General features: G+C 42.5%; 1 protein-coding gene across 4 annotated transcripts in view; it reads left to right on the forward strand.

The window, feature by feature from the left end:
• NCOA7 (nuclear receptor coactivator 7) overlaps window positions 1-13,965 on the forward strand; it is a 232,213-nt gene that overhangs the window by 149,984 nt on the left and 68,264 nt on the right. For 3 of the 4 annotated variants that reach the window (XM_073575760.1, XM_073575758.1, XM_073575759.1), the window contains exon 4: window positions 8,232-8,311. In XM_073575760.1, the coding sequence (XP_073431861.1) occupies window positions 8,232-8,311 (80 nt within the window). Of the gene's footprint in view, window positions 1-3,518; window positions 3,715-8,231; window positions 8,312-13,965 lie in introns of those variants that run through there. The other variant, XM_073575761.1, reaches the window with a different exon arrangement.

Below are 13,965 nucleotides of genomic sequence, written 5' to 3' on the forward strand. Positions count from 1 at the left end.
TTATATTCACCTTCCGACGTCCCACGCAGCGTCCCCAGGCCTCCACAATGCTCCGGGAGGTCCCGTTCCCAGTGATGCATGGCGCCAATGACCTTTGATGACGTCACGAGACCGCTGCAGCATCGCGAGACGTGACGTCAACAAAGGTCATCGCAATGTATTACTGGGAACGAGAGCTGCCGCGTGTATCGCTGAAGCCTGGGGATGCTGCGCGGGACGTCGGAAGGTGAATATAACCTGATTTTTTAATTTTAATTCTATTTTCTACAGGGATATGGTACCTACAGCCCAGAGGACAGTCTTCTCTCCTCCGGACCGTGGGTACCATCCGCAAATGTTCTGCTTACTTTTCTCATGGTGTGCACAGCCACATGCGGAAAGTAAGCAGAACAATGCATTCCTATGTGTGCGGGATCGCTGCGATTCCGCAAATTAATGAGCATGCTGCGTATTTTTCCACGATGCAATTCCGCCGCGGGAAAATCCGCAGCATTAGCACAGCATTGCGGAATCCCATAGGATTGCATGGGATGCTGTTTTTTTGCGTTTTCGTGGCAAAATCGTGCGGTAAAAACCGACGCGAAAAAACCTGAATGTGTGAACGCAGCCTTACAGTGTTCTATGCCACAGAATGGTAAGGTATCTGTAAAAAAGAGATGGCATACGCATGGGGTGAGTGCTGTGCGATTTTTTTCTCGCACCCATTGACTTGCATTGGCGAGTCTCGTCCGAGATACGCAGCAATACGCAGCATGCTGAGATTTTTCTCTCAGGCCGGGGTCACACTGGCGAGGAATACGGACGAGTGAGAGGCGTTAAAAGCACGCATTACACACGGACAAATGATTCTCTATGGGGCAACTCCCAACAGTATTCTACGGTCCGTGCCAATCGCAGCATGCTGCGATTGTCAGCGTACTACGCCCGTAGTACGCCAATGAAAGTCTATGGGAGCGCAAAAAATACGGATTACACACGGACCACACATGTGACTTGCGAGAAATACGCACCAGGTGTCTTTTAGAAAAGCCGTCAATTCAGTGCGCTATACAGTAAACTCACACTGACAGGTTTTATAACACAAACGAAAGAATAGATATATACACATAGAATACATATATATATATACATACATGTCATTGTGACAAACATATATATATATATATATATATATTTATATTTCACAGAGTTCTTCATATCAGAATAGCCGCTAATTAAATTGCCGGCTTCTATCAAATCATTCCCCAACCCGACATGAAATGACACATGGTTTACACTCAGTAAACCATTTCATTTCATGTTTTTTTTATATGTCCCTGACTAATAATTAGATGTGGGTTTGTGTGCAAAATTTTGGAGTTGTAGTTGTTATTTTAATGGGTTAATTCATTGTTAAAAAATGCGTGGGTTTCCGATTTCCCTATAGTGGTGGCGAGTGGGTTAATCTAACAAAGGGTTAATGTCACCATTCGATTTTAAGGTGACATTAACACTTTGTTAGATTGACCCATTTGCCACGGCTACAGGGCAATGGGAAGCCCACGCATTTTTTAACAACGAATTAACCCATTAAAATAACAACTACAACTCCCAAATTTTGCACACAAACCCTCAACTAATTATTAGTCAGGGACATATAAAAAACATGAAATGAAATGCTTTACTGAATGTAAACCATGTGTCATTTCATGTCGGGTTGGGGAAGGATTTCATAGAAGCCGGCAATTTAATTAGTGGCTATTCTGCTATGAAGAACTCTGTGAAATATAAATATATATATATATATATATGTATTCTATGTGTCTATATCTATTTTTTTGTTTCTGTTAGAAACTCTGTCATAGGGCTCCATTATATGTCCATTTTGCAAGGCGGCGAGAAAATCTCACCATACGGATTGCATACGGATGCAGACATGCGCAAAAGGCCGGGGTCACACTAACCGACGCAAAATACGGTCCGTAGTTTACAGGCGTAATACGGATGAATGACCCCTAAATAGTGCTTCGTATGTCATCTGTAAGCAAGGTGTGGTTGTTTATTTTGCGCATGTCAGCATCTGTATGTAATCCGTATGCAATCCGTATGGCGAGATTTTCTCGCGCCTTGCAAAATGGACATATAATGGAGCCATATGACAGGGTTTCTAACAGAAACGAAATAATAGATATAGACACATAGAATGCATATATATATATATATATATATATATATATACACACACACAGAAGTCATTGAGATAAATATATATATATATTTCACAGAGTTCTTCATAGCAGAATAGCCGCTAATTAAATTGCCGGCTTCTATCAAATCATTCCCCAACCCGACATGAAATGACACATGGTTTACATTCAGTAAAGCATTTCATTTCATGTTTTTTTATATGTCCCTGACTAATAATTAGATGCGGGTTTGTGTGCAAAATTTGGGAGTTGTAGTTGTTATTTTAAGGGGTTAATTCATTGTTAAAAAATGCGTGGGCTTCCCATTGCCCTGTAGTGGTGACGAATGGGTTAATCTAACAAAGGGTTAATGTCACCGTACAATCGAATGGTGACATTAACCCTTTGTTAGATTAACCCACTTGCCACCAATATAAGGCAATGGGAAGCCCATGCATTTTTTAACAACGAATTAACCCCTTAAAATAACAACTACAACTCCCAAATTTTGCACACAATCCCTCATCTAATTATTAGTCAGGGACATATAAAAAAACATGAAATGAAATGGTTTACTGAATGTAAACCATGTGTCATTTCATGTCGGGTTGGGGAATGATTTGATAGAAGCCGGCAATTTAATTAGCGGCTATTCTGCTATGAAGAACTCTGTGAAATATAAATATATATATATATGTTTGTTACAATGACATGTATGTATATATATATATATGTATTCTATGTGTATATATCTATTCTTTCGTTTGTGTTATAAAACCTGTCAGTGTGAGTTTACTGTATCGTGCACTGAATTGCCGGCTTTTCTAAAAGACACCGGGTGCGTATTTCTCGCAAGTCACATGTGTGGTCCGTGTGTAATCCGTATTTTTAGCGCACCCATAGACTTGCATTGGCGTATTACGGGCGTAGTACGCTGACAATCGCAGCATGCTGCGATTGGCACGGAGCGTAGGATACGGATGAGAAATATACGCCTGGTGCGAGGGACCCCATAGAGAATCATTGGTCCGTGTGTAATGCGTGCTTTTAGCACCTCTCTCACTCGCCCTATTCCTCGCCAGTGTGACCCCGGCCTTTGTCCCTTTTCAGCTGAGAAGAAAATTGCAGATGAGATGTCACCCAGTGAATTGGTCCCAATGCAATCTGATTTTGTATGGGATTGCACTGTCAGTATTTGTGGGTATGAGCCCTGAAGTTGTATGGTTACAAATGAGAAAATGGAACAAGCCAGGTCTGAGCACACATGGGAGCCCCTCAGTGTGAGGGGGATGGGCGGCATGATTGCTGGAGCCAGCTGGTCTGAGGAAACAATAAAATAAGCCGTCCTGGAGGCCTGGGCAGAGCTTGCAGCAGCAGGGCACCATGTTCGCCGTGGAGTGCATGCATGGCGCTGACTATTGCACCCAGTGCCCTGAGGAGCAGCGGGCGCCAGAGGCAGGAGGAGGAGGGCACACGGCCTCTGCTCCCAGCACCCACGAGGACTCCCTGTGCGACCCCTGCTACTGGTGGTCCACAGACTGTGACAGTGGTAGGTGTGCTGGGATCTGTAGTCCTACCTGCTCCTCATGCATTCAGCTCTGCGCTGTTATTCCAGGGGGAAGGCTCTTCAGAGTGGCTGTGGACCACTGGACTTCTAGTAATGGGGTCTACATGACTCCAGTGTGCTGCTAGCACCGGTCTGTGTTTTTGGCTATGTCTGCTTGTAGCACTTGCTAATAAATAGATGCACTTTAGAGGAAGAAAAGATGCCTAAATGTATGGTGTGCTGTGAGGGGAAACCATTCGATAATCTGCTGCTCTAAAGCCAATCTGGCTGCAGCGTTAGCCTACAGGCTTTTCATATGAGTTTGTAAAAATAAAACATAAATATTAATGATATGATGGGGTGAGATATATAATTTTATTTTTTCCCCTCCATCTTCTCCATAAGTTGAAAGTGTATGAGGGAGGGCTGTAGCCAATGATCTGAAGATCTTTTATTAAGCTTCACTTAAGAAAATGTCACAAATATTGACACTGACTTCCTAGGAAGTGTAGATTTAATTCCATTACTTTTTATTTTTGTGGGTAGGCAAACAAGTGCAGTCTGTTTATAGCTTTGCTATAATATAACCCAATAGCCCTCACTTTTTTTTTTTTTTTTCTTTTGCACAGCAAGATAAAACCTGACTTTTAATACAGCACTTTATTTTCTAGCACACCCAATGACACTTTTCTAGAAATGTTTTGTTTCATGGTTGATACGCTATGAAATACTTCTGACCGCCAGAAAAAAATGTCCAAGAAAAAGTTGATGGCGCATCCAAAAAATGTAATTCCATTTATCTCAAACAATTAAAATCCACATGTTGGTGATAGAACACTCCTGCCTGTTTCTGGCGCCATAGTTGCCTTTAGTCGGAGAATGCTAACACATGGTGAAAATGCACAGCACCAGAAATGCGTAAGTGTTCTATCACTGACATGTGGATTTTAATTCTTTGACATGGATGGAATAAAAAATGAAGTTTTTTTTTTTTTTTTTTTTTTTTTTTTTTTCCTGTTGAACTTTAATTTTCTTGGACAAATGAGTCTTGGGTGGAGCAAAGGTTCCCGATTATTGTCAAGAATAAGTTTGCAGCAATGGATCGGTGAAAATTAACTCTTAGGCCATGTGCACACTTAGTTGATTGTGCTGCGGATTTGGAAAAATCTGCAGGTCGGTTTGACACCTGTACAATGGAGCAGGTGTAAAACTGCTGCGGATTCCGCACAAAGAATTGACACGCTGCGGATTTGAAACCGCAGCAAATCCACGTGGAAAAATCCGCAGCATGTGCACAGCGTTTTTTAATTGCCATTGAATACAATGGTACCGTACAACGCAGCAAAATCTGCTGCAGATCCGCAGAGCCAAAACCGCTGCGGATCCGCAGCAGAATCCGCAATGTGTGCACACGGCCTTATATTGACGTCTCTTGTGATTGGCAGTACGTTCATATAAACTGGATCTGTAGTCATAGTACTAGAAACGAAAGGGCAGCAAACGCTCTACGTAAATAGTCAAAATGATTAAAAAAGTGCGCGTTGCATCATGTGCCATTATTGGGTTGGCGATGACAGTGGGCTGTGACTTATTTTTTATTTACTCTCCCCTGCCCCCAACAAAAACACCCTTTTGACAAAATATCTCGCGTTACTGGTTTGGCTATTACATCTACTTTGTATCTTTTGTATTTGGCCTATTAGCCCATTTGGTATATCTCAATCTATATAGAAGTGTTGAGCGATCAAGGAAATACTTTGTACTTACTGTAGGTAATCGGCACATCCTCTCATGTCACTGGGGGACCTGCTACGGACAGTAATGAACTGTATGAAGGGGGAGTGAGCTAAATAAATCCTGCTACTTGACTAAGAATCGGCTTTCTGCATCATTGTTTTAATACTTGCATTTTATCGGCCTGTGTAAGAGCCTTAAGATATTTTCTTGTTTGTGACTGAGGCTGTAGGACTTGCTATATGCTCCGAATTTGCTCTGTCTATAGTAGGGGTATATAGTGGCTCGAAAGCAATTTGTGGTTTGCAGGCCCATGATGTGTGGCTGGCAAGCAGTCTGCCAAATTGGTGTATTAGCGCATGGTGTAGCAAACAGCTTGTGAGTTCTCCTGCCTAGAATAGCACTTCTGGATGGACGGTGGGGTCGCAGTGGAGGATGAATGCAGTAAGCTGGACAGGAGTTACGATTATTTATAGGGATGTTGAAGTTGGCTGCAGTAGTGCAGGCTCGGACTGGCCCATAGGGTAACAGGGGAATCCCCCAGTGGGCCCCTGTGCAAATCTGGGCCCTCAACCCCACTGTATGCTCAGTACTTGGCATAATTCACTTGATTCACTCTGTACAGAAAAAGCAGCATCTCATCATTCATTAACCAAACTACCCAGTTTATTATTATATAGAGGTACATTTGTTAATGAGGGTGGTGTAATATTTGCATGAAGGTGGAAAGTGGGCCCTTGGCACCCCAGTCTGACACTGCAGTAGTGACTGTGCTTCCTGTGAGGATCCCGAATAGGCGTAAAGTGGACCCCACTGGATGAGAGTATACTACCTATAAACGAGGGCGGCACAAGGTGCATTCTGTGGGGAAGCTTGGACTGTCAATATACAGGTAGTGGCTCTTGTGATACTGTGGTGGGGGAGAACAGACATGCTGGATGTGGCTCGTGACCATAGCTGTGAACTGAATGTGACTCGGTAAGAAGGGTTGAGGACCACTGGTCTATAGAGGGCTCTGTTATCCTGAGCACAAAGTAAGCAAACCATCCCCCTTCAGAATATATAGGATGTAGCAAATATGACCTGTTATTCATCTGCAAAAGTTGTTCTCCAGCTTTTCCACACTGCTGAACTAAAAGGGTTGTTGTGGCTTGGCGTTGGTCTGCAGCCACTGTATGTGCCACATTCCAACTGTGGAGTACAAAGTATGGTATAATTTATATATAAAGAGACATTTAGCAAACAGGTTCAATGTTCTTCCAAGTGTGTTTTTTAATGTATTTATATAGTTTGCATACTGTTAGGCTGTGTGCACCCACTGTGGATTGTCCTGCGGAATTTTCCGCACGGATCTGTGTAAATCCACAGGTCAAAAGACCTGCGGTTTATCAGCAGCTTTTCTGTGGTTTAGCCTGCGGGTTTCCCCTGACACCTGCCATGGAGCAGGTGCCAAACCGCAGTGAATCCGCACAAAGAATTGACATGCTGCGGATTTGAAACCGCAGCAAATCCGTGTAGAAAATTCTGCACTGTGTATTTCAATTTCCATTGATTATAGTGGTACTGTACACCGTGCGGATCCACCGCAGAATCCGCAGCATGTGCATACACCCTAGCCCCCTGTAGCATTGTTGTCCACCATGCGATAGAATTGCCTCTTCATATAGAACTTGTGGCAACAACCACTGAGGCTTCATTCAGATATGCATGAATTGTGTTCCTGTTCTGTCCAGGATTCTCACAGAACATATACCCTTAACGCCTTTACTGCTGACCAAATGACTGTATTGGTTTTGTGAACCAGTCTGGGGAAAAAAAACTCATGATGTTGTGTCTATTTTTGAGCCAAGTCACAGATCAAAACTACCCATACAATTCTATAGGTGTGTGTGTACAATCGTGGATCGAACGTTCTTGGCATCAGTGTGAAATCCACATGCTGTCGGTGATAAACCTAATGGCTAGGCTTGCTTTTTTTTTCTTCACGAACAATCTGGTTTTATGTGTGATAAACATCACTGAATTCTGAATGAGGCCTTCAAGGGGTTGTCAATTTTCTAGAAAGTTTTACCCAAGCTCTGTAAAACCGCAAACTCTGCATGTACTCTCCCTCTTTTGGTCCAGCGCAAGCTCCCCTGCCGCTGCTTCGGTCTCTTATTTTGGCTAGAGCCATGACCTCACTGATGCAGCCAATCGCTCAACTTGGCAACTGTGCCAAGATTGTCAGATGCTGCTCACTTTAGTGAGTGAGCACTGAGCTCCATGATGGGCAGGAGCAGTGTTGCTGTGCTCTTGCCTCTGCAGCCAAAACACTGGGACCAAAGACCTGACGAGGATCCGCCGCTGGACCTAGGGAGAGTACATATCTACTAAGCTTATTTTCTTAAGCATTTTTCAGAGTTTGGGGTCCTGAAAGTGGACAACACCCTTCAATTGTAATCTGTAGAGTGTGTACCTGAAAAGCAGAGTGCAAATTCATCACCTAATTTATTGTCAGATTCATATATAATTTTTAAATATCAATCTCCGTGGCATTGGAAGGGCATGAATAATTGTTCCCACAAATTGGTTAGATTTGTCCACACCGGAGTCATTTCCCCAGGAACTGAAATCTGTCTGTAATCATATTCCAACTCCCAGTACTGTGCAGTTACTACTGCCTAAGGAGCCACCAATTGTATGTCCCTGATGATTGTGGTGTCGCCCATTACCAAGCCTACTGTCCAGGAGGAAGCGCTGGTGACCATCCAGTTGGCATATTGTATTAATGTTTTGTTTTACTTTAGGAGACCTTCAAAATAACAAAAATGAAAAGAGGGAGAAAAAAATGGTTGTGAAAAAACCTCTGGGGACCACTGAATACATAGTAAGTAGCATGCTGTGTAAGTTAACAGTGTATGTCTTTGGATGAATTGCTCTATAGAATTTTTTTTGAACCGAAATAAAAATATATGAAAACTCAAATAAAAAAAAGCATTTTCTGAGACAAATGCATCCTTTTTAGCATAAGTTCACACTGGCTGTCTTTTGCTGCATTTTTTATGCTGTTTTACAGTATCCTAGATCTCATGCACACAGCTTGTTTTCTTTATCTTTTCTTTATCAGTACTTTGTGCTTTGCATGTTTTTTTTGGACATAAAGCATGTCACTTCCTTCAGTGTTTTTCTTCAGCATTTTTCACCCACTGAATGGGGAAAAAACGCACCAAAAAACAGTTTTTTTTTGTCACTACTTTCCTGCCAAGCACTCAGGTTTTGCTGCAGAAAAAACACAGCAATAACTCCCAGTGTGAACTTGGCCTTAGGCAGGAAAAAAGTGGTACATGATTACTGACCTGCTTTATATAAAATTACTGACCTGCTTCCTCCAGTATTGACTACTTTGTTGCATGAGTTGTCCGATGAAGATAATTTATCATGCTTCTCAGGGATAGATGATACCTTGGTGATCAATGAGTATCCAGCCACCTGGATCTTTGCTGATCTGATTGGGGTGCTGTCTGTCATGAGACACTTTAGTCCCAGTTACAAAGCGGAGAAGTGGATCGGATGCCAGACCACCACTCTACTCAATCCCTATGGGGCTGTAGGAGAAAGCTCAGCAGTCCCATAGGGACTGAATGGAGCCGCAATACCACTGCTGCTCCATTCTTATTGACTGGGATGAGTTCCCTGTTCTGCTGATTGATGCTGGTCCCAGTGGCCGGAATTTGCCAATCTTGAGTATAGGCGTTAACTAGTTTTAGTCTGACAATTTTTGCAAAATTGTACAAAGTTGTATCCACTGTGCATTTTACTCCTTGGCGTCACCTCTCATCCAGTCTTAGCCTTTGACAAACTCCCCACCTGCACTTTTAAATAAAAATGACAATCTTATGATCATATTGATAGTACACTGCACTAATTGCTTACATTACCTAGCCTGTCAGCTTTTGACTGACGGGTAGCCCATTAGACCCTGTCTCCAGTAGGATCTGACTGACTTCTGTGTCTGCCACATACCTCAGCCTTTTGTTGCCAAAGTATTCCATCTGCACTCTGTGACAAAGCAATCTCCCTCTGTTAAAATGCTTACATGCTGCTGTCACTATGGACAGCAGTATAGGAGGGGTTAGTGTTGGGATTGGAGCTAGCTCAGGCCCAAGCAACAGCCAGCTCAAATAATGCACTTTTAAGTGCAGAATCCCAAGTGTTGGGTTTGATGTCTTTCTCCGCAAGGAGAAACTTTGCCCCTTGGATCACGGTCAGACGCCTCTCACACGTTGCACTGATGAAGGGGCATTACCCCAAAACAGTGTGCAAATTAAGATTTTGGTTTTGGCTTCTATCCTAAGCCATGTGACAAGACTCGTTAAAGTGTTGATATTGACTTTTAGCTTATTCCAGTAGGTGGCTCTGAAGTTCTAGTCCTCTTCTCTCTGCAGAGCTTGCAATAAAATTAAAAAAAATCAAGCTGCTTCAAATCTGCATCAAAAATGGGGAAATGGCATAAAACACAGCAATAAACTAGACTGCTTTTCCATATTTTGGTGCCAACACAGGCAGAAAAACACAGCGGAAATCAAGCAGTGTCTCTGCGCGTCACGTGGAAACGTGGCCCTGCTGAAATTTCAAGTCACTGTTGGAACAGGCATAGCAGTAATGGGAATAGTCACACCTAGCATATTGTAGGACTAGCTGCTTTTCAGCAACCTTGATAATGCCTTCATATCCGAGGTACACTTTATACCAGAATGTGTCTGCCGAGGGGTTCTCTTAAAAGTTGGCATTAAAAAAAAAAAAAAAATTGACTTCCTATGAACATTAAGGACTTCTGTTGCATAAAAATTACAGTACAAGGGGTTTAAAGAATAAAATTTGCCGATTTTGTTTTGCCCTTTGTGGCGACATGCTAATTTAGTCACTGTATTTCTTTTCCTACATCTGACTTTATTTTGAGCATTTCACCATTTGCAGAGTGAGAAATCATTGCAAACCTCAAGATATATTGTATGCATTTTTATCTTTTCCCTTTCTGGATTCATCAGTCTGTATGAACATACCCTTAGTCTACCATATGATAACTTGAAGTCATGTTTTATATTTCATGGATTGAATAATACATTCTCGAATATTTGAGCACATTAACCCCTTCACGCTAGAGCCCATTTTCATTTAAGTGGTTTTTTTTTTTATTTTTGATCCCCTCCTTCCCAGAGCCATAACTTTTTTTTTTTTTTCTTTTTTTTTTTTTTTTTTTTTTTGTCAATATGGCCATGTAAGGGCTTACTTTTTGCCGGACAAGTTTGAACGACACCACTGGTTTTACCATATCGTATACTCAAACAGGGAAAAAAATTCCAAGTGGGGTGAAATTGCAAAAAAAAGTGCAATCCCACACTTGTGTTTTTTTTTTTTTTGTTTTGTTTTTTTTTTTTTTTTTTCACCATGTTCACTAAATGCTAAAACTGACCTGCCATTATGATTCTCCAGGTCATTACAAGTTCATAGACACCAAACATGTCTAGGTTCATTTTAACTAAGTGGTGGAAAAAAATTCAAAACTGTTTAACAAAAAAAAGACGCCATTTTCCAATACCTGTAGAGTCTCCATTTTTCGTGATCTCGGGTTGGGTGAGGGCTTAATTTTTGTGCACAAAGCTGAGGTTTTTAATGATACCATTTTGGTGCAGATATGTTCTTCTGGTCACCCGTTATTGCATTTTAACGCAACGTCGAGGCAACCAAAAAAAGTAATTCTGGCGTTTTGACTTCTCGCTATGCTGTTTGGCGATCAGGTTTATATATTTTGGTGTTTTGTTTTTTTTTTGGATTCTGAACGTGTCGATACCAAATGTGTTTGGTTTTACTTTTGGCATGCTTCAATAGCCTCCATGGGAGGCTAGAAGCTGCCATAATGTGATCAGCTCTGGTACATAGAGGTGATGCTCAGATCACCTCTAAGTAGCCGAATGACAGCATTGCTATGAATGCCAACCACAGGGTAGCGCTCATAGCAACCTGGCATCAACAACCTTAGAGGTCTCAAGAAGACCTCTGGTTGTAATGCCGATGCACCAATGACCCTCGATCACCTGAAAACAGGGACAGAGCAACAGAGGGTCAAATAACGAGTTAACTTATCAGTCTCTTGTTCCTGGTCGGCGGTGGCTGAAAGATCCCACGATGGGGTGATGCGAAGAGTCTTTGATACGATCCCAGAGGAAAGTGTTGCACAGTCTGAGTGACGGCAAAGCTTCCTGGCTCCCTCACACGTCCTCTGTGGTCCTGGAACTAGCTGTGGGCCATGAGGAGGGCTGAAGCTGCACAACAGGTGTGCAAAATCCTGGGGTGAAGACCGCAGTCTCACGGTTACAGCCAATGCGCACTGAAGGACCAGTACTGCTGTTATAGTCAGAGGTTAGTGAGGAATTAGTCTCTGGAGGTACCTGGTCTGTCTGCACAGGGGAAGGAAGGGTGTGACTCAGGCCTGTAGACTGCCATTGGTCAGCGGAGAGGGAGTCAACCTTCTCCTGGAACACACGCTGATTACCTGCCAAAAGCCTCGTTTTTGCACGCGCACAGTCTCCTTTATATCAGACCCGCCCTCTTCAGTTCAGTCAAGTGTGAGGCTATGTGCCCACGTTAGCGTTTTTAAACTCTCAGGAAACTGATCTCCACCCCCCCCCCCCTTCCCAGAAAACTCGTTTTATTTCCGCACGTTTCTTGCATGTTTTTTGCACTAAAGACGCGTGTTTTTGATGCGTTTTTTGGGAACATTGGAGAAGGCTAAAAAACGCTCAGCAATGCAGAAATTAATGAGCATGCTGCGTCTTTAGCTGCTAAGCGCTTCCTGAGCATTTAAAAACGCATGCATTGGCACAAAAAGCCCAAAAATGCATTAAATTTAATAGGAGGCTTCTTTTAAGTTTCTGCAGCGTCTGATCCGGCACAAACGCTGTGGAAACGCTTATATAAAAAAAAAAGCAATGTGGGCACACAGCCTGAAGGCCTGCTGCGATCAAAAAGTCCCTTCCCTTCCCTTCCCTGGTAACAATGGTGACAGCCCCAACAGTTCTTGCTTAGACAGGCAAGGGACACCACTTGCCCGGACCATCCTCCTACACAAGCACCTGAGACATTACTCAAATGCTTTCCAGTTCATTGGGCCAAGTTCGCATGTTCAGTATCTGAGGGTTTTTTTTTTTTTTTTTTTTTTTTTTTTTTTTTACCTCGGTATTTGTAAACCAAAACCAGGAGCAGGCGAAAAATACAGAAGTGGTGACTTGTATAATAGAAACTTTTCCTGTAATTGTTTCTCTCCTGGTTTTGGCTTACAGATACTGATGTAAAATACTTAGTGTGTATGTGGCTGTAGTATGTTTTATCATACATGGAAGAAATGCTTTTAAAACATTAGATATTAAAAAAAATCCCCATTACCGTAATTCCTTATAGTGAATTGCAATGTTGCTCTGACTATTAACTTTCAGTCCTAGTTATGTTGAAACGTTTGTACAGTTGAGAGAATATTAAATTGTAAGTGTTTATATTCTAGCCATTAAGTTTGCTAAGAATATTATTCTTTAGTCTGCAAAACTATTTGGTTGCTATGGTTTCATGTAATCTTTCCAGGTTATGTTCACATTGTAAAGGGCTGAACACCTAATTCTTTTTAAGCCATTGATTAAAGAATGTGTTCATGAGAAATCAAAGCTGTTCTCGGGTGTACTCTCCTGGCAGCCACAGTACTGCAAAAGGAACGTGCCTCTGACTGGAGTCCACTGTGGCTAAAATAGCGTTAAATGCTGTCAGTGCCCAATTCCCCTCTTTCCACCAATCCCCAGGTTAAGCACTAATTGGGATGATTAAAGGGCAACCACACCTACACTAGTTAAATTCAGGTGCCCAGGGTCAGTAATTTCCTTTCTCTGCGCTAACCCCTGGAAACTTTGCAGCGGAGAGCAGCACAGAAAGGTGAGCACTGGCTTCAAGCCCTTATTACTGGCCCTGTTGCTCACCTCCCTGTTCCCTCTCCTGACACCCCCCCCCCCCCCCATCTGTGCCTGCAGTCTGCACTGTGCTCCTGCTCTAAAGCCTAAAGCAAGAAAAGGGGAACACTAACTGCCCCAGAGCAGACCCCAAAGGAAAGACAGCCCCCTCACTTGTATTGACGGTGAAACAAGATGAAAGCACAAACACAGGCAGGAAAATAGGCTGAGCAAATGATGGGGCCCAAACTAACTAGAAAGAATAGGGAAGGAAAGACACTGTCTGCAATCTGCCAAAAACCCTACAAAAATAATGTGCAACACTTCTGATAGCAAAATTACCCCTGAAGTCACTAGACTTCTCCCACTATATCAGCACTCTGAAATATTCTGAGACAGAGCAAAAAGAGGCCTATCTAAAAAGGGACAAAAAAGCAAATTGGCAGATACAGATAAATAAGAGTGGAAATTCAGCCCAGCCCCAGCTAGCAGGTGATAACTCTGCACTATTAAGATCAGATGGAGTTCACCTCATGGACATTGGTCTTAA

Source organism: Dendrobates tinctorius, unplaced genomic scaffold (genome assembly GCF_039654945.1).
Source record: "Dendrobates tinctorius isolate UK_male_01 unplaced genomic scaffold, ASM3965494v1 ptg000046l, whole genome shotgun sequence".
Classification (NCBI taxonomy): Eukaryota; Metazoa; Chordata; class Amphibia; order Anura; family Dendrobatidae; genus Dendrobates; species Dendrobates tinctorius.